Source organism: Sprattus sprattus (assembly GCF_963457725.1).
Source record: "Sprattus sprattus genome assembly, chromosome: 5".
Taxonomy (NCBI): Eukaryota; Metazoa; Chordata; class Actinopteri; order Clupeiformes; family Clupeidae; genus Sprattus; species Sprattus sprattus.
In genome coordinates this window covers 15,577,860-15,598,076 of record NC_137924.1, presented here as the reverse complement: position 1 = coordinate 15,598,076, position 20,217 = coordinate 15,577,860, and the positions used below count along the sequence as shown (strand labels likewise).

At 40.6% G+C, this 20,217-nt stretch overlaps 2 protein-coding genes across 2 annotated transcripts; one reads left to right on the top strand and one right to left on the bottom strand.

Moving 5' to 3' along the window:
* Window positions 1-259: 259 nt before the first annotated feature.
* On the bottom strand, window positions 260-14,270 carry parp14rs3 (poly(ADP-ribose) polymerase family member 14-related sequence 3). Its single transcript, XM_080839363.1, has 26 exons — window positions 14,006-14,270; window positions 13,615-13,805; window positions 13,121-13,148; window positions 12,775-12,936; window positions 12,408-12,644; window positions 11,967-12,203; window positions 8,347-9,893; window positions 7,981-8,077; window positions 7,753-7,857; window positions 7,435-7,497; window positions 7,149-7,325; window positions 6,887-7,050; window positions 6,745-6,796; window positions 6,495-6,599; window positions 6,160-6,222; window positions 4,932-5,108; window positions 4,420-4,592; window positions 4,169-4,277; window positions 3,513-3,632; window positions 3,321-3,383; window positions 2,810-2,986; window positions 2,283-2,462; window positions 1,537-2,199; window positions 1,240-1,403; window positions 963-1,137; window positions 260-569 (listed from the first exon to the last, which is right to left on the bottom strand). Exons 1-26 carry the CDS (start codon window positions 14,178-14,180, stop codon window positions 274-276), a joined length of 5,700 nt encoding a protein of 1,899 aa, XP_080695489.1. The 5' UTR covers window positions 14,181-14,270; the 3' UTR covers window positions 260-273.
* Window positions 14,267-19,222, top strand: nmi (N-myc (and STAT) interactor). The gene is made up of 9 exons (XM_080839362.1): window positions 14,267-14,667; window positions 15,538-15,600; window positions 15,693-15,851; window positions 16,154-16,270; window positions 16,558-16,720; window positions 16,975-17,081; window positions 17,276-17,462; window positions 17,755-17,858; window positions 18,168-19,222. Exons 1-9 carry the CDS (start codon window positions 14,656-14,658, stop codon window positions 18,366-18,368), a joined length of 1,113 nt encoding a protein of 370 aa, XP_080695488.1. The 5' UTR covers window positions 14,267-14,655; the 3' UTR covers window positions 18,369-19,222.
* Window positions 19,223-20,217: the final 995 nt, after the last annotated feature.

Sequence of the window (20,217 nt, the reverse complement as noted above, 5' to 3'; positions counted from 1 at the left end):
ATCAGTTCATTTTGCTAACAAGATTACGGAAAAAATAGGTTGTTAAAATTCTATTATATAGTATAACGTATGCGTTTGTGTAGAATAGTCAAACCAGAAAGGCAAACTTGGATTACAAGTTTTGAAATTACCTGAGTATAATCTGAATAATATTACAGTAGAACAGTACTCATCTCGGAAGACAATAAGGTATTTGCTGTGAGGCTCCAGAGTACTGTGTATTTTTATTTTTTTTAAGTTTCTGATCGAGAGGCCAGTTTTATGTATGTATGTTTATGCTTTTTTAAATGTGATGAGGTAGTCAGGGTAGGCTCCAGCATCACAGAACACCACAAAAATGAAGGGATTTGCCAGGTTGTCCACGGCACAGTCATGCAGGCCTGCTTGCATGTTGTTGGCGTCCAGTGGGTCAGGTTCCTTCATGCCACCTCTAGACTTGCAGGGCGAGCCGGTCAGAACTCTGGCCCTGTACATGTACTTCAGACCCGCAGGATCCGGATTTGAGTACGCGTCACAGCAGGAGTACCATGCGTCTTTGGCAAAATATGTCCCCTCACCATGGACAGTGGCTGTCCAGGAAAAGAGACGAGAAATGTATTAAAGCAAAATCAAATGTTAACAGAGGCACAAAGAAGAGTCGTGAAAATAAGGCGAGACTAATCTTCAAATGATTCTGAAATTGTAGCTAGCTTCGTTGGAATACTGTGTAGCCTGGAATCAAAATTAGTGCTTTTCTCAACACAGTCCTCATGAGCCTCCAATGAGGAGAGCTCAAGTCATGTTTTTGAGGGTGGGAGATCTATCTGATTATCCATGTGTCCCACAGGCAGTGTTCAGTACAATGTATTCCCGCCTAATCATGTGCAAAACTCCAAAAGGTGATGCAGAGGAGATGTCAACATATTTAACTTTCTTATGGCCGACAAAATTCATGCTACATTAACAATATGAATGATCGGTACCATTCCTGCCGCAGAAGCTCCTGTTAAAGCCATAAGAGTTGATTTTATGAGCGATTTCCTTGGTTGTTCCATGATAAAGATCGCGCTGATTCTTCTGACCATGGTGCCTCTTATCGATAGTCTGCTTCAACACTGCATACCGCTGCCACTGGTCCAGACACTGAATCCTTTCAATCTGTATGTGGTGGCATAAATCAATGTTACAGCCTTAGCTTTCTCTCTAACCAATGAACCATACGTTTGGATCTTACTTCTCACTTGAAGATAAAGTAATTACCTTGACTACTTGGAACTTTTGAACTTGGGTTGGTGTAGGGTGTACGCTACTCGTCAGGAACTCGTTTTCAATTTTCTTGTACTCTTCTGAAGTGGATGAGAGTGCGACAATATCATGAGTTTTCCCAGTCATTGGAGTCCATGTGGCTGGATGATGAATGATGGCTATAAAGGTGGAGAAAATGTTAAAGTGGTGAGGAAGAGTCAACCTGTGTAATGACATTGTACCATAATGATGAATACGCATGTCTTCAAACACATAAGTGACCTCTGAATATTTCTCAAAACCTCAAGTTACCTGTGTCTGAGTCTCCAAGCAGAGTCTTTTTTATACACCGTATTTTCCCCTTACTATCTGTGCACGTCTTCTTCTTTAGGTCCACCGTATAGGTCTCCCCCCCATCCTGGAACACTACCTTCTTCTCTTTCTGTTGGAAGGCAGACTCAATGGTGTAGTTGATGTTCGAGTCAAACGCCTTCCACATCTCGCCCTCTGCAACTTCCCAGCGCAGGGTCTCCTTGACCAGCTTCTCCCCGCTCTCTCGTGCCTCCCTCTCCTGCACCCCTAGGAGGAGGTCCTTGATCTTCCCTGTGGCGGCCAGCACGTCATTCCTCTTCCCCGAAACGGACAGCTTGTCGGTGGCTGCTACGAGGATCTGCACCTGCTGGCTCTGGTTGAGGGCAACTATGGCTTGCTTGTCAGACTCAGAGAGCAGGTTGAGATGTTTGGAGACCACATCCTCACTGCAACACTCCTCAGAGAGCAGGTCGTTCAGGAGCTTCTGGACTTGCAGCAGGTCATTAGAGGATGTACTGTAAACTTCAACAGCCATGACGGGGAAAGTCACATTGGCTACTGCAGCAGCTAGGGATATGGCTGAAGGCTGGGCAGCCTTAGTAAGCAAAGAGTGCACTTTCCCCAAAGCCTTCAGACTGAGTGATAACTGTTTTGTTAATAGGCCTGTACAAAATAACCAAGAAGCAAGATGTTAAAAGAAAAAAAAATTGTAAATATATATTTTAAAAATGTCCAAACCCACTTACTTAGGGTTGTAGGTGTTATTTTCTTTAAATTCTTCAGAGCCTCCACAAAGTCTGACAACATCTTGGGTTGGAATATGACGATGTGCACAGCATTTACAGCTTTTGGTCTGTCAATGGTAAAATTAGAAACAGCATCTATCATGGCATGTGCCACCTGAGCTGCTCCTAAGTTTCCAGCGCCTAAGGAAATGGATGAGCATGGATTAGCAATGCCCAACATAAACAACACTAAAACAGAATAAAAGTACAATACAAACAGTATTTTGGTATCAAAAACTACCTAGGTCACCTTTAAAAAAAACATCTAGACATTTTGACAACAACAAATGCTCTTACATGATTTAAGACTGATCGCTTACAAACAGTTATTCAGCTGGCAGATGTATAAGTCAATATACACAAACATTCATGGTGTTCATTACTGCCCAATGTTTACTGATGCATTTTCATGAGAATGGTCATGCATATAGGGATGTGCTTGTTACTTGAATGTCAAATCTACAACACCACTAGCACCACTGGCTTACCTGTCCCCAGTGCTGGAAAGGACACAGACTGGATATTGTTTTCTTCGCACAATTTTAGAACTTTGTACACAGAGCTTGTGATTTCCTTCTCCTTTGTTTGGCCAACCATGTGGGCAATGTGTTTAGTTACCAGGTTCCCTGCCTGGGTAAGGACTACACCATCACTAGGCTGGGCGCCTGAAAAAGGAAAACCAAGATTGAGAGAAATCAGTAAACTGCAATCCTGTTTGTTTAGCTTGGTTTGGTTCTAACAATTTAAACACTGCATGAACTTGTGTTATACACAGTCATAAAAATATAATCATACTGTTATACAATCATTCACATCAAAATGGTTTCAAGATTAACACAGTAGTGCTCACATATGTGCGTGGATATGTACGAAGACCTACCATGAATAGTAGCAAGCACCATATATAACTTGTTTTTTGTGTACATACATTCCTGATAACGTTTCATTTATTTATTACACATAATAAGACATCCACTGTACAGAGGTCTGAATACACACCCTTTGATTTGCACTCATCAACGACGGCCTGTCCAGCCGCTTTCAGAATAGCTCCTGAGACTCCTGGTGATTACACAGTCAAAATGCTTAACACTGATCACTTTACAAGACAAAAGAGGAATCAGTTACGTCCTTGAAGAACACAGTCATGTGAAAACAGAAATTGTCACTCTGAGAAGGCAAGGTCCTCACCTGAATTTAAGTCCAGACTTGTGTTGGTGCTATTGACAATGGCCTGTGTTGTCTCTTTTGTGATGTCACCACAAAACACTTTGACTTTAATTTGCCCAATCATTGTTTCAGTGTTTTGGCCTGTACACAAAAGGGTTAAGGGTAAAGCACAGATTTCTTACAAACATTATCTTTTTCAGAAAATGTTAAGCAATTACAGGTGACACTCATTAGCAGAGTTCTCTAATGATTTGTACATTCCCCATGGTCGAATTGGCAGACAGATTTCTTGTACAGTATTCATTTCTGATAATGACACCCATCTGAAGTTACCATGACAACAGACAAAACGTTTGCCTGTATTCATATTCTCGACTAACAAAAACATTCAGAGGAGAACAAACACGATGCAAGCCCCAAAGTCAAGTTGGCACGTGGGCCCTACTGTTAAAATGTGCAGTTCCCGCGGTGTGATAATTATACCCATCTGATTTTTTTCAGATGGCACACATAGGTATACTTGCAGTCCATTACAGACTAAACATTTGCCTGCATTCATTTACCAGACTAAAAAACAAATTGCCAAACAGCTTTATAGCAAACCCATTACAGGCTCCACTTATTAGAAGAATTCCACTCATAATTTGCACATGACTTGTAATATTCTCAAGTCTAACCGTCTGGCATGTCTTCCTCTTCTTCCTCCGCTGATAACTCCTCCCCACTGCTGTGTTCATCAGAATCCTCAATTTCATTATCTTCATCTTCATCTTCATCATCATTATCCTGTCAAAATGTAACATGAAAATGTATTATCACTGAACAAATCACAAAACGAATTATTCGTAAGTTAAAGTAGCTTCTAAGCTTGCAAGCTCCATTGCACAGTGCCTACCATGTCCTTAAGACTCACTTGGTGGCCCCATACCTGCTTTTTGGCCTTCCACTGCTGAAGTCCTTGTAAGAACGCCTGGAGGATGTTGTCACGGTCGATGACGATGTAGATCAGCTTAAGGACCGTTGGAGAGCACTGAGAAAAATGGTCCTCCATACCCTGCAACATGGCATTGATGGCCTCTTGTCCCTTCAGACCACCACCACCTTCAAAGCAAAATAAAGAATCATGGTGATGACAAAACTTAGGGGCAACTTTTTGAGCCATGTTGCCAGGCAACCACACAACAGGTTCCTAGTGTTCTGACTGGATGATGGTGGCAAGTTGCCCACTGATGATTTAAGGTCTCCGGATAAGAATTTGTTGCCCGTCATCACTGGAAAAAAAGTACCTGAATAACATTGCACATCAGCACTGCCTGGCAACATTGCTCAAAAGATGCCATGCGTACCATCACCTTAAGTGTTGATGTACTTATCAATTAGATAACTTTAACATGTTAAGTGGGCTCATTTCATTTAAGTCTAGCCATAAACTCCTTTTACCAGTGCCAACTGCTGGAAAGGAGACTGTGGTGATGGTTTTCTCCTCACACCTCTCCAGAACGTTCTGCACACGAGATGTTGCATCGGCCGCAGAGTGCGGGCCCATCAGGTGAATGATGAAATCGCACTGCAAGTTGCCACCGCTGGTCACTGCAGCTGTGTTGCCTTTGAGTGGACCTTTAGTGCACACGGGCAAATGTGAAGGAAATGGTGAGAGGCATGTTTAAAGTGGGTGTTGTAGCAGTGTTTAACTTGCATTTCTACTAGTACTTAACTTGCCCTTACAGCAGTTACATTCCTGCACTTTTTTTCTTTTTCTTATGCAAAATAGTATTTATTGTTACACTAGGTCTTTATTGCTCGTACCTTGACTGTTCTCTCCCTTGTTCGTCGCTTTGGAATAAAAGCGTCTACTAAAGCAGTGGTCCCCAACCACCGGGCCGCGGCCCGGTACCGGTCCGTGAGGTATTTGTTACCGGGCCGCACAGAAAGAATAAATAATTTATATAATTTCCGCTGTATTAATTATTGGAGTCTGAAAGGTGTTTTATTTTGAAAAACTACCGGATTTTCCCGGACGTAACATTCGCCTGTGCCTCTTGTCACGTCAAGACGCTTGTCTCGTTCACGTGATATGTCACTTAAAAAAAAAAGCCCGCATTCTAGCGAAAATTAGTAATACAACAAACATCTTTGGAGAGCTTCAAAGGTGAAACGGTCAATTAAGGAGCCAGAAGAGGAGCCTAGAACCTCAAAAAAAGAAAGCTTCTTTTAACAGACAATACCAGGAGTCATAGGCTACTTTAAAATACGGGTTTATTGCAACAGGTGATTCTCAAGCACCAAGTCCGCTCTGTTTAATATGTGGCGACAAGCTAACAAACGAGCCAATGAAGCCTTCAAAACTGCTTCGGCACATGGAGACCAAGCACTGATTCGGAGTTATGGTGAGTTGTATTTTTCATGCACTGTACGTTCGTAATACCTAACGTTAATGTTAGCTGTTGTGTATATGAGCAGACCGGGCTTCATTGTATCAAACTCGCGCTTGCCTCACATCAATATGAATGGATGACGTGACTAATAAGTGGTGTAAAATGACACCTTGAAGCCGGTCCGTGAAAAAATTCCCTACATTAAACCGGTCCGTGATGCAAAAAAGGTTGGGGACCCCTGTACTAAAGGACTAATGTAAGTGTAAGTGTTGTATTACACAGTCGATACTTACCATGGGTCTTGCACTCCTGCTCTACTGATGATCCGGCTGCCCGGAATATAGCTCCTGAAACCCCTGCAAAATAGATAGGAACTGCCATTTGTAAAATACATTACTCTAGAAATATCATTGCAGTTGAGGAACACATTCGATTTGCAGTGAATGATTGTTTCTTTATATTTAACAAATGGTGACATGAATGCCTTCATGGTACGTTATTGGTTTGGTCCAACTGTACAGTATACCTATGGTTTAGTCCAACTGTAAATATATGGTCGTGCTCAGAGACACCTTACTGAGACGCTTTTAGTTATTGCATTCATGCACATGTGCTTTAGATAACGTACCTCCTTGCAAGGACATGTCACTGCTGGTGGTGTTCACGATGCCCTTTACCGTTTCCATGGTGATGTTACCCTTCTTCACTTGAATTCTCACACCACCAATCTTCACTAAAGGAGATTTAACAGCACTTTTAGATATCATGAGGATCACTTTTTGTTTAGCAAACTGATTTGTTTTTTTAAGCAATTGCTGTATATAATTGTCACATTCTGCAAACATGTTAGTCTGCATTCGTAATAGTGACTACAATACCTTCATCTGCAGCAAGTGTTCCATGGCGACTGTGTCTAATTGTTGAGGAGCCCTACAAAAACAGGACAACATCAACTTCATGAAACAATAGTTTAAGAAGGTGTGATGCAGTACTTAATAATAGCTCATTAAAATTACCAACCATATTCTTCTTGTTGAAATAGTCAGAGAAGGAGTCAAATATCTTCTGCTCAAAAATGACCAGGTACATGGCGTTGACACTTGATGGGGTGGTGCAGGACAGATGATTCTCCAGACCTTTGACAATAGCTCTAAGGCACTCTTTTGCTCCAATACCACCTCTACCTGTAAGCATAAGTTGATGTTGTATTTACCAACAACACTAAGAACCAAAATCACATGCAACATTTTAATCTAAGGTTTCAAAACTCAAGACATGTCACCTGTTCCGATGGCAGGAACTGACAAAGAAGAAGCTGTCTTTCCTTCACAGAGATCTAGAACCTTCTCAATGGAGGATGTAATGTCAGCAGCAGTGTTGGGCCCAGCCATGTGAGCAATGTGTTTACATGACAACTTCCCACCAGAGGTGAGGACCACTGTATCAGATGCTATAGTGCCTGGAAAATAAAACAGTACATGTAATGTTATTATATACTATGTGTGAAAAGTATTCCCAATTCTGTTGAATTGAGGACAGACACATAATTGCACGGAGCTCTAACTTACCAAGAGCTTTGCATTCAGCCTCTACTGATTGACCTGCTGCTTTGAGAATGGCTCCTGAAACACCTTTTGGAAAGAGATCTTATTATACTCCAATTCTATGTGACATTGTCGGGAAATTCATTATCATTTAGTAAATGTACATCGTTACAGATTCATTCATTTCAACTTCGTTATTAATGTTGTTTGGTTTAAACATTGACGATTCAATTATAATCAAATAGCACTAGATAGACAGATAGAGAGAAAGAGAGAAAGAGAAAAAGAGAAAGAGATAGACAGAGAGAGAAAATTGATATGCTGTGCAGCAAAATCACTTACCAGTTGTAAGATTCAGAGAGGTATTGGTGGAATTCACAATGACATCAACTGTCTCTTTAGTTATATCTCCTTTTTTGAGGAATACTGACACACCACTGATGTTCACTGCCAATTGCCAAGCCAGTATGCAACATGTAATCAGAATAAAATCACTCAATGAGGTCTATTGTCTTACATGCTTACAACACCAAAAGAAGGCAAGTAGCAAAACAATGGCAAAAGACAAACCTTTTAGGTCCGTTCCTGAATTTGGTGTCTGAGATGGAGAGGTGGGAGTGGGGCCTGTTGCCCCTGCCCCTGCCCCTGCCCCTGCCCCTGCCCCTGCCTGCACAAGGAAGAAGACAGATGAGAACGATCCATCATGAGACGCAACTAAAGTTATTCACATGTAGCTCATAGTCTTGTCTTTGTGTATTACCAAAGGAGCACATATGAAATCTGAACTTCATCAACCTTCACTAACTGATGCTGTTAAAGTTATTCAGTGATTAAGCCTCGAGAGCAACAATCTTGTAATAAAATGTTGCACATTTTGATGAAGTGATAGACTGTAAGTGGAGTTGTCTGGAGAGGGGAGAGCTTGGGGAAACTCACTGAAGGTTGAGGAGCCGCTGCTGTGAGCCCATCATCTACTTTCACATCAGGAGGTTTCTGGACTGTGAAGTATAGTTTGCATCCCATATCCTTAGCTTTTGTGTGGAGTGACTGTTGATTTTTCTCCAGCACTTTGGACTCTCCTGCCTTACGGTAAAGGAACGTGTCACTCACAATTGGTGTCAGTTTGTTCTTCACCACAGTCACAGCTTCTTTGATGACACTGTTTGGTGCTGTAATCTTCAAACAAGGCGAGCCCTCCGTCATGTTGGGTAATATGGTCACACGAAGGGACTTCAGCTCAGGATATTCTGAGAGATTCATACAATAATGAACAAATTCTACCTCTCTCACAGACTTCAGGGTTACTTCTTCAGTTGTTGGCTTCTTGTTTTCTAGATATCCTTTGAGCTTCCTTGACACTTCTTCGAACACAGTGGAGAAGGCACATACCTGAATCTTCCCCTCCAGAACTTTAAGATAGAGGACACTGTTGCTGGATTTTACCTCATCCTGTAAGCCCTCATAAAACTCCTTCCATTCTTCCCCCTGGGTGACCATCTCCTGATCAGGGGTAAGATGAAGCTCTTCTTCTTTGAGTATTTCAACTAGGTTATCTTCAGCACGCTTAACATCCTTTCGTTCTGCAATGACGTTAATGGATTCCTCTTGATTCGATAAGGAAATAAATATGTTGTTCTGAGCTAGGTCTCTCTCTAATTTCTTTGGACCTGCAAGGTTAATGAACTCTATCCGAGCTGGTGACAACTCAAGCGGCTGATTGACAACATCACTCTGTTTGTCTTTCAGGATCCCCTCTACCTCAGTCACACGGTCCCTCAAACCTTTGAGGACAAAAGTCAAGCTTGTTTCATCTTTGGAAAAGTCCAGCTCTCCTACACTGGTGTGCATACGGTCCCATATGAAATCCAGCTCCTCCCTGGAGCCCATCTGGATCCGTTGCTCGATCGTGTTCCTTTCACGTTCCAGTTCTTGGCTGGCGATCTCCGCTATCTGCCTGATATCATCCACGCAGCTCCTCACATCACCCTGTAGACCCACAACCACAACCGTAGTAGTTTCTTCCTTGTAGCGCACAGTGGCATTGAGGGAACTCAGCTTGATGCTGGCACCCTCTATTCGAGCCCAGACATCTGGCTCAACAGCCAGTTCATCCACACTGTATTTATCCAAAAGGTCTTGGGTTGCTTTTTTGACTTTATCTTCCCAGTTGGACCCAAACCTCAGTGCGAGTAGAGACTCTGGGACGACATCAAAACTAAGTATAAGACAAGTGTCTGAGCTTTTGTCAAAGGCGACGTTACTATGGATCTTTCCTAGTTCACTAATGATCTCTTTCTTGCACACCTCATTGCGAGTAATGTAATCATGGAGTGCTTTCTTGATAGGGATGGTGACATCCGAGGGTTTGACCAATGACGAGGGGGCTGTGCCCACCAGTGACTTTTGGAAGTTGGAGTAGAAGGGTAAAATGCTGAGATCTGTGCCAAAAATGTGATGCTTCTTCTCCGAGATTCGGCTGACAACTGTAAAAAGGGAAAACAGTCTCTATTTACAATAGGGCACCAAATGTCTGAGTAACTTAGTCTACATCAACAGAGCAGTTAAGACAACAATACCAGTTGTAACATGGTTAGAGTTCTGTCAGTAATGTTGAAATGTTTGGAAAGGATGGTGATGAAACACATAAGAGGCATCACACCATCTTCCTTTGATCAGCACCAATTTGCCTACAAAGCGAACAGATCTACAGAGGATGCATTAGCCCTGCTGGTTAACACTGCACTGGAGCACCTGGAGTTAAAGAACACTAATATCCGTATTCTCTTTATAGATTACAGTTCTGCTTTCAATACGATCCTTCCAGGCAAACTCATCTCCAAACTTCAGGACTTAAACCTCAAGAAGTGGGAAACCTGCCAGTCTGATGTTCTGAGCACAACCTCAGTCTCAAGTTAAAGAAAACTAAAGTCACCTCTTTTAAGTTTCTGGGTCTTACGCTGACAGAGGAGTTGTCCTGGGACAACAACACAGCTTCCTTCTTGGGGAAGGCCCAGCAACGCCTCTTCTACCTCCGGAAGTTGAGGAAAGAACGCCTTCCTCAGAGACTACTGAGCAACTTCTACCGCTGTGCGATAGAGAGTGTGCTGACATACTGCCTGAACGTATGGTTCTCCAGCTGCACAAAGGCGGAGCAGGCAGCCATCCAGAGGCTGATTAAAACAGCGGGAAGGATCATCGGAGCAGAGCTGCCCGACATCTATGCCATCTCCTCCTCCCGTTGCCTGCAGCGTTCAAATCGCATCCTCACGGACCCTTCCCACCTGCCTATCATCTGTTCACGTTACTCCCGTCAGGGAAAAGGTTCAGATTGACAAAGACACGCACCTCCAGGATGGCAAAGAGCTTCTATCCTCATGCAATAAGGCTTCTCAACAGCTCGCCCTAACCCCCCTCCCCCTCTCCCCCCGGCCCAGCCTGCCCGCCCCCCATGGACTGGACTCTAACACTCTACCCTGTAACTATTGATGCACCTCATATTTCTTTTTTTTTATTTTCTCAGAGATTTATTTATCTATTTTCGAATTGTTATTTATTATTTTTTAGCTGTAGCAGATAATTTCCACAGCAACTTAAGTTTTTAGCTGTCTGTTGCTGCCTCTACGGTCTCGTTGTCTTTGTGACAATGACAAATAAAGTACTTTGAACTTTGAACAGTAGGAGCAACAGGTATATCACACTGACTGGGATATTCCACACACACAGTAAAACACTCGTATTGCCACTGAACAAACAACCTTCTGATTTCTTAGGAGCAGTATGCTTAATAATTTGTGAATCTCGAGGAAATATTGGTTTCCCCCAGTATTCACTATACTTAATCCATGATACATAATAATAATAATTCCTTGACCCTATGGGCCTTCATTACTGATTTGGACTAGTCGGCCTGGAAACAGATGTAATTTGTTTCATTTAGTTGCATTGTATTATTCCCTCACGCATTATGCAAGGGGAGCACGATGGCCTATGACCCAGATTCCACCAGGAATGATCACCTTTTTTTCAGGGAACATGTTCAAACCAGCCTTAAATTATATTGTGGATTTAACCCTCATGATTACTTGTTGTGGTTCCGGTTTGAATTGACATAAACTGTAATAATGATTTTAAACATTTGATTTTGATCTATTTTTATTAAAACCTTTCTAAAAAAGCAAGTAATTGTCTTTGTGAGTTTTTTTTTTACAATTATATCTTTTCTTTTTTTAAGCCCCCTTATAGTGATGCTGTACCGGCTGGGTTTATTCAAAATAAGGGAAATTCAATACAAACAACTAGTGCAAATCTCAGGATTATTAATATTTTGTAAACGGAAAACTGTATTTAAAAATTAACAACACATAAAATATTCATCAAGAAATGTATAATCCTCATGAGTTTAAGATTTTTATGACAGACTGAAGTTTCAAATCGGTAATTTCTGATTGGAACACAGCATGAGGGTGAATGACTCATTAATTGTCTGTTGGCTTGAAATATTAGCCGGCTGAACCTGTTTTTCTGGAGTCCTGCAACGAGTATGATGATACACATACCATGGCAGTCTTCAAAGGCAACCACAACACTTTTCCTCCTGTCGACCCATGTGAGGGACTTGACCTCTCCGCCTCGGCTCCTCTTTTTGTTGGTGAGGTACAACATCAATGCATCATCTGAAACCTCACTCATGTCGCCTTGGACAAGTACTGAGTCAGTATATTCCACACAAGTGGCTGTGATCTCCATGCCCTGACACTTCTTTTTGGCACATCTCTTCACAAAGGACTGTATATCTAGGAGAATAAATAGGTGCACTTAAACAATTTAATTAGTAATAAATAAAAACATTTGGGTATTTATAATGAATATTGTTTTTAACAAAACTTTGGCCTAAAGTAAAAATATTTGAAAATGTAAAAAGTCCACAGATACTCAGAAATACAACTAGTTCATCATGCCACAACAATGTGCAGCATAGGCAGCGTTTTTAAACTCACCAATGTCACTTTTGAAGGTTACCAGTATCTTCTCATCTTCAAGAATCTCCCATGTGTGCTCTGTCCCTTGACAACAGCTGCCAATGTACACTGAGACGACTTGCAACTTGCATCTTTCACCAAACCCACTCAGGATGAATCGCCGAGGGTCCCGTTTCTTTTGCATATCTTGCTCATTGTACACCTCAACCGAGATCCCCAGATCATGTTTTTCCTTGGCTAGAACCTTCTGTGCATCTGTTTGAGGTTTAAAAGCACTTTTACATTGATAGCTGAATTGCATCTATGACATTATTTATAATAATAATGATAATTATTAGTAGTAGTAGTAGTATTAAGTGCAAATACATAAGTCTAATGGTTTTACCTGACGGGTTAGCAAATTCAACAATCCACTGAGTCTCTCCATTCTTCTGTATTTCACAGTTCTCTGAGAACTGTTCAAAGTACATGTGGAGGATATCCTTGTCAATTATTTCTGTGCTGGTCACAATAAGGGCATCAACTTCACTGGTCTCGTGTTTTGGCTCTGAGCATAAAAGATCACACACAAACACCACATTGCTTTGCTTGAAAACATTTTCCAAGCTTTTGGTTGTATATTGGTTGGTCAAATATGCACAATTTGAAAACCAGTTTGCTATGAATGTAGCAAAACCATATTTAAATATTCTAACATTTAACTTTTTGATATTAATGTAAGACACTGATACCTTTTTGTTCTTCAGTCAGGTCTGGAGGCTTTATCATTAAAATGAAAAGAAAGACAATGACAGTGTCATATGTTTTACCATAATGTGTTGTGGCACTTTTGTCGATATAGCGGAAACAGATTTAACAGTTTATTAATAATCAGGGTACTCCTCTAGCTTAATAAGTAACATGAAGCACATGATCACTTCCTCATTGTTAAACAATTGAGTCCTTATGAGCAGTGGTGTAGTCCAGGGTATACGGAGTATACCCACTCTTTCAGTCAGCATTGCGTATACCCACTTCTCAAAACAGGGCGTTTATCCTGTGCTGTATGGGCTGCTTAAAAAATTAAATAAGAGGAAACCCACTTCTCCAGGGACCACTACACCACTGCTTATGAGTAGGTCTGAATTGTATTAAATATCTTCAGATGCAGTGTGGACATAATTTCTAAGTGAAATGTTCATAGTGTGTAAGCACACAATGCAATTAACACTCAGCTGGAACATACCCTCTTCCTTTGGGGGGACATCGGCGTCTTATCTGGAGTAGGTTTATTCATTTGAGGACGATGTGCAACCGGAGGCTTGTTTTTAGCTGTTTTTGAACTGTTATCATCTTGCCGTTTCACCATAAGCTCCACTTCTCCAAAGCCTTTAAAAGCTATCTTGTGCACCTTTTTATCAAGAACTTTCTGGGCACCTGAGAGAAGACATTGTCATCAAAAGTTGTTTGTCTCTCGGTCACAGGTGACTGTAGCCCTCATTCATTTTGTAAGTGATAATGTACATGCACACTGTCACTTTCAATTGCAGAAACATCCTTCAATACAGTAGCACGTCATGTACATAATTTGTTTCCTATTTTACCATCATTATCGAAATACCATGACACATCCTTACCTTCCTCTTGTAGGTACACGAGCAAGGCCTTTTTGTCATCCGTCGGGTGCTTGTGAAGCTCTGCTATTTCTCCTCCTGATCTTCTTTTGTTTTTGAAATATAGATCTAGCTTTGGTTTGATGTTGGTGAAGTCGTCAGCTGGAAGGCCTTCCAGAATTAATGTTACTTCATCCATGCCGACTTTAAGTATGACCAATAGCCTATGCTGTCAAGACGAATTGGTGTTTGGAGTTTGAGTGAAAATCGCTCATAGTTCTTAAGCCAATGCAGTTGTCATACGCTCGCAAGGGTATACGTACAAATAATAAGATAAAGCCGGGATATTTCGATCGGGAAACACCGAAAAGCCCAGCCCAAAGCTTACCTAACTAGTTAGACATAGTTTCGCTTTCGCGTTATAGTTTTTGACCCATGTGATTTCTGGGAAACTAATCAAGGACCTGCTTGGCAGAAACAACGCGGAAACACCAGGAGAAAAACAAGTAGCCTAAAACATTAGAATTAGAATTAGAACTAGAATTATTTGTAGTAGAACTAGGCATTTTTGGGGATCAATAAGCTGGGGCTCTGGAAGTCATATTTGTTGTTCACCCAAATACTTTCGATTTCATATTTCACGAATATCTGCGAGTCCGGATACCACTCAAATAATGAACGGAGAGGTAAAATGTTTTTTTTTATTTTTTTTTGGTGAAACAAAATGTAAAGCAGCCATAATTGTTTTTTTTAGTCTAAAGCGATCGGTCAACTAGGCTACCTAAAAACCATGCAAAAACCTTGCTTGGAGCACCAGCTCAACTGGCACCGATAAAAGCTTGCTACCATGCTAACTAGTGTGTTTTGCTGAAGGCTGTAGCTTGCAATGTCATGCCGTGAAAGCTTCTTGTACACTCTTCTTTTTTTTACATTTCTGTGCCTGGATCCTAGATTGCTAGTGGGAACGCCATGTGTGTTTTCAGTCCTTCACATGGCTACACAGCATTTGAAGATACCAAAACGAGTTGCCTGTAACAGTTGTTGTTGCTTTTATTGTTTTCTGATTCTGATTCTTTAACCCTTCAGGAGGTAGCGTGCTGTCATGCCAGTGTATTTAGAATGTAGTAGAATGAACGTTCTAAAGAATATCGACGAAGACACTCTTTTGAAGACACGATTGATTGATACGATAAAGACACCTGTCGCTTCTCATGTTCTCAGAACCTTATAAAAAACATTTACGAGCCTGACAGTGGCACTTCACTTTGATGTGCTGGCTTCCCATATAGGAATCCATTGTACAGCCATTTTGCAGTCGCCGGTTTTAGATTGGAACCAAAAAGATCTAAAAATAGGGCCCAGTTTGAAAAATCAGACGTTTCCATTAAATCCTGAAAGCATGATGAGTATTTCATAAATGTAGACATTGGCATCATGCATTAACCAGTGGCCCACTTGCATAACAATGCAAGGCATACTTTTGTCAATAATGTTTGAATGTTTAGTTCAAAGAATATGCTGTTGAAATGACTCTGTCTGTGTCCTTACTTCTTCAGCTTGTTAGCAGTGAGGATGAACAGAGCCTTGCACGAGCAGTAGCAGAGCTGGAACAATGGAAGGTGCTGTCTATTCTCTACATGTTTGGAATGATTTTGTTCATTTTTCTTATCTAGAACTTGTAAATACAACCTGTTTCTACTTATTGATTTAGATGAAAGTAGAGCAAGCAGATCAAGAAAAATCTAGACTGACCTTGGATAAACTGGATACAGATGACAAAAAGAAGCAAGCCCAGGACTCTACACAAAAGATCTTACAAGCCCAACAAGAACTTGCTGAAGATTCCGCAAACAAAATGAAGGAGATTGAGGTATGGATAGAATCCTTATCTCAGTAGGTGTTTCTGTACTTCAAGCCTAAGGAACAAGTGAAGACAATTAATTGTTTGTAATAATTTGTTATGTTTGTTGTTATTAATGTCTTGAATGTTTTTTTAATGAGATGATGTTCTTTACTCTTGAATGCATGATCATTTTGTGTAGTATATTATTGTTTGTGATTATATAGCCTCATACAATCAACTAACCAGTTGACCTCAACCCTGAGGTCAAATAGTCATGATAAAATACAACAGTTGGTCGCCTCTGATTGTCATCATTTAATGTCATAAAGGTACAAATCCGAACCATAGAGAGAGAGAACACAGATCTGAGGAATAATCTGGAGAGGTTCCATGAAGAAAGGAAAGTAAAAAAGGCCGAAATTGACACATTTCAGAGGAGGTTTAAGGTATGCTTTGCTTTATGTATTTTAGCAGTACGGTTTCTGTTTCTGGTTTCTTAAAAGAAAAGAAGTAAACTCAGTGTTTAGGATGATAATTGCTTATGAAAATGATAAGCAATCAATGCAAATTTGCGGAGGTTCAAGCCTCTTCTTAGGCGTGAACCCTTTATTAATGTAAACCTAACACTTTTCTAATGTAATGAAATCAGTGCCATTCAGAAATGTAAGTGAATTATATCAGTGTTCTAGTGCTAGTGCTGTCAAGATGACGATTCCCTCTATGTTCTTCTCAGATAAGAGCCGAAATCCCTGAGAAGGGTCTGAAGTTTTCTGAGGTGGAGAAAGAAGAGAGGGAGGACCTCTGCTCAGACACAGAGGGGGTGTTCACCATCACTCAGAGGCCCTGCACCCTTCTGAGTGGAGGAGAAGCGCTTATCACCTTTGAGGAGGAGAAAGGTACATACAGGCTATCCACATCTAGTACAGCATGTAGCGCAACCTGTGTCAAAAATATATAGTAGTTTTTTTTAATCAGAAGACTGGTTGTTAATTGAAAGTAGACAAATATATAATGACCTTATTGATTTATTCATAACAATGTGTGTTTATTGGGGTGCTATCCAAACACATTTTTAAAGTTCATCTGGACATAAAATCAAGATTTCAGGAGAACACACAGTTGGTATCTACTATGTGTGTTTTGTTTGTAGTGGCACAGCAGATCCTGCGATTGGCCAAGTGCTCCGTGGTTGTTGACCAAACCAAGATGGATGTGAAGCCGTTCTGCTTGAATCTGGAGCCTTCTGTGAAATTTGAGGTATTTTTTCATTAACATGCCCCTAGTTCTTGAATCAGTTAAGGGCAATCTAGGACACACCTATGCTGAATTGCCTTTATCTGTTTATTATTTGTTTATCTGTTAAAGGTATTAGATATTTTATCCAGCTGGAAAGTTTAGTTATGTAAAACCAATGACAAACACAGACTATACTGCAGCACTATGTGTTCTAGGTGCACCTGGCGGTCTCTAAGAAGACAGTGCAGGTCTCTCAGGCTCCCCCTGTCCTGCCTGAGGAACGTATGAGGGACAGGCTTGAGATCAGTTTCTCCAAGCCGAGTCGCGGAGGAGGCGAGGTGGAGAGGGTCTCTTACGACAAGAGCTCTGGGACTGCTCAGATCGCCTTCCTCAACACTGGAGGTCTGTTCTGTCTGAGTCTGAGCTTTTTGCCTCAGGCATATTGCAGATTGCATTTTATAGAACGAACTTAGCTATGGAAGTATCATGTCCTAGCAGGTATAACATACAACACAATTTTGTAGAAAATGTCATTAGACTACTCAACATGAAGTCTTACTCATTGACATGGGCTCTCCTGTTAATTACTGATTTTCTGATTTTAACTATAATTTAAAGAAATATGCTCTCATTTTCTTTCGTAGTTTTCTGCTACTGTAAACAGGACAAAATAAACCTGTTCTTGTTCCCTCAGTTGCAGAGAGGCTGGCTCTGAGTGGGAGGTACCCTGTGGATGCTGGCGGAAAAATGATGGTGGATGTTGCCCCCCTTTACCAATACAAGCTGAAAAAGTTCCAGGTATGATTTTGGGGGTCTCAGGTGTGGTGTGTTCCAAGCACAGGTAAATCCCTCAATGAGGTATCCTACTGTAGTTACAGAAATGTACTTCTACACCCTTTTTCCAAGGTTTCTGCTGTACCGGTTTTATGAGCACACATAGAAGCTTAATGAAACACAATAATATACAGGCTGGTACAGGACATTTCAGGGAAAATAAAAGGTTGTTCTAAACCACATGTCTGGAGTTCCAGCCAGGAACTTCCAGGTAATGTCAACATGAACAAACTTAGCATGTTGTTTCTGACACATGTCTTTGTTGGGTTCTAGACCTACTGTGGCACTCCCACACGTTCCATACTGCTGAGGGGGATCCAGGACGCACTGGAGGAGGAGGATCTGCAGGATTATCTGGAAATTCACTTCCAGAAGCCCAGCAACTACGGGGGAGAGGTGGAGAGCATTAAATACGTCTCCAAAGGCACGGAGGTGAAGGCTTTCTTTAGTGAGGACCTTGGCGTGAAAGCTTAAATCTTACAGTGTCAAATGCAAAAGGTTTTCATGCAATCACATATCATATGCCTAAATGTGTAGGAATAATAGGAGATTGCGATTTTTTTCTTGTTATTAATGACATAAAGCTTTAGTTTGAAGGTTTGTTCCACAGTTGGTGGAGGCGAAATCTTAACATGGTTAATATGTGGGGGAAATTTACTTCAAGTTCACTTCAGTTTAAATACTTGAACTATGCTTTGTTTTTTTGGTTTATTATACAAAACATATATCTACTGTATACATATCTCTATTCAGGAAGTATAAAGGGGAGTTTATTTGTTCTATAGCACTTTAATACATAATAATATAGTACCACTCAGCATAGCTCTATTGTTCTCTTGTTTAGCTGTGCCACCCCCTTTTTTTTTACTGATCAAGCAATTCTTTTGAGTAATAGCCGAAACCTATAAAACCTATAAAATAAAGGCCAAGCCAAGCCAACTACCATGCCAACAACTATGCCAATAATCATGCCAACAGTCCTCATATCGGTACAGAAATCATGCCATCAAGTACATGTACACAATAGCTTAGAAATGACTACCTTCCATTGTAATTATAACATATCAACATACTGCAACAACATCAACACCATCTATGCAATTTAACATGAGAAAATGGAAAAGATATATATATTTTTTATTCAGCACATTAAATGAAACTAATACAATACCAAAATTGTGGAGTGTGTGCGCTACATAGGAGAACATTTAAAACTACAGTATAGGGGAAAATCGTTGTTCATGTGTTGCAAGAAGCGTTTGATTAAATGTGAATTTTACTTGCTGAATGCTTGTTTCCCAGATGGAAATTCATTATCAGATAGCCCTGTAGCCTAATAATAAACAGTAATAAAAACCTTCAAAATACTGTATGAAATCTATTTTTTTATTTTGCAGAACAGAGATGAAATGGTTGTATCTACATTATCATTTCATAAAGTTGTCTTTAAATCTTGTGTGGCTTGCCAGTAGAGGGAGCTATAATGACACAATAGTGTGAATCTATTTAAATTCTTAATCAGCACCGGACATTTATGATAAATTAATTTAAAGCAATTCAGAGTAGTTTCATGGAAAGTCCAGAGGACATTATACCTATATGGTCATGTAAATAATAAATCTTTCACGAGAGGACCCACTCCTCCACACTAATATCAGAGTACATGTACTTTAGGGATTTGGTGTGTTCTACCACCCTCCACCTTCCTCACATAGATCTCACACACTTTTACATGACCTGATAAAACTCTCTGGCTTGAATAGCATAAGACTACATATCTCTAGCTCGCTTTTCGCTGGGAATGTACTTGGATTAACAGGTTAACAAACACTGATCATACATTTTCACTAAAGTAATGCCCCAATCTTGCACCACCCATAAAATGATGAAAGGCTGCATTACAAAATGCTGAAGTTACATATGCTGAGTCGATTCTTAACCACTGGTCAATTACATGAGTATATAAGTAAACATACTGTATTCAGGCCAGATTGTCCGAATATGGTTTTAGTAATAAAAATGGTTCAACTTTAGAATGTTATGTAATACTCATTAACTATGGCAACACTGGTCCAAACATCTAGCTAGCTGACTTGTTCAGGCATGCTATTTACACTCTTATCTAAACATAAAACAAAAAGTAAGAAAATTTGAGGAAAGAAAACAGGCTTTCCAACGGTATAAGATTTATTGCCAAGAAGCATTGTTACAACAAAGAAATAATCTACCAAACACAAATTTCCTTAGTTTCAGTTTATTCTGGCACATTTTTCATGGGCGCAACCCACATACTCAGCTCTGATGCTCATCCCACCAACGCATG

What these genes read in the sequence shown, in the direction of transcription:
- parp14rs3 (XM_080839363.1), bottom strand. Translation starts at nt 14,180, where the DNA reads ATGGATGAAGTAACATTAATTCTGGAAGGCCTTCCAGCTGACGACTTC. An exon ending in AGTGGAAGGCCAAAAAGCAG is followed by an intron (nt 4,278 to 4,419) that starts GTATGGGGCCAC and finishes ACATTTTGACAG; the next exon opens with GATAATGATGATGAAGATGA. An exon ending in GCTTGGAGACTCAGACACAG is followed by an intron (nt 1,404 to 1,536) that starts GTAACTTGAGGT and finishes CCACCTTTATAG; the next exon opens with CCATCATTCATCATCCAGCC.
- nmi (XM_080839362.1), top strand. An exon ending in ACAAAATGAAGGAGATTGAG is followed by an intron (nt 15,852 to 16,153) that starts GTATGGATAGAA and finishes AATGTCATAAAG; the next exon opens with GTACAAATCCGAACCATAGA. An exon ending in CACCTTTGAGGAGGAGAAAG is followed by an intron (nt 16,721 to 16,974) that starts GTACATACAGGC and finishes TTTTGTTTGTAG; the next exon opens with TGGCACAGCAGATCCTGCGA.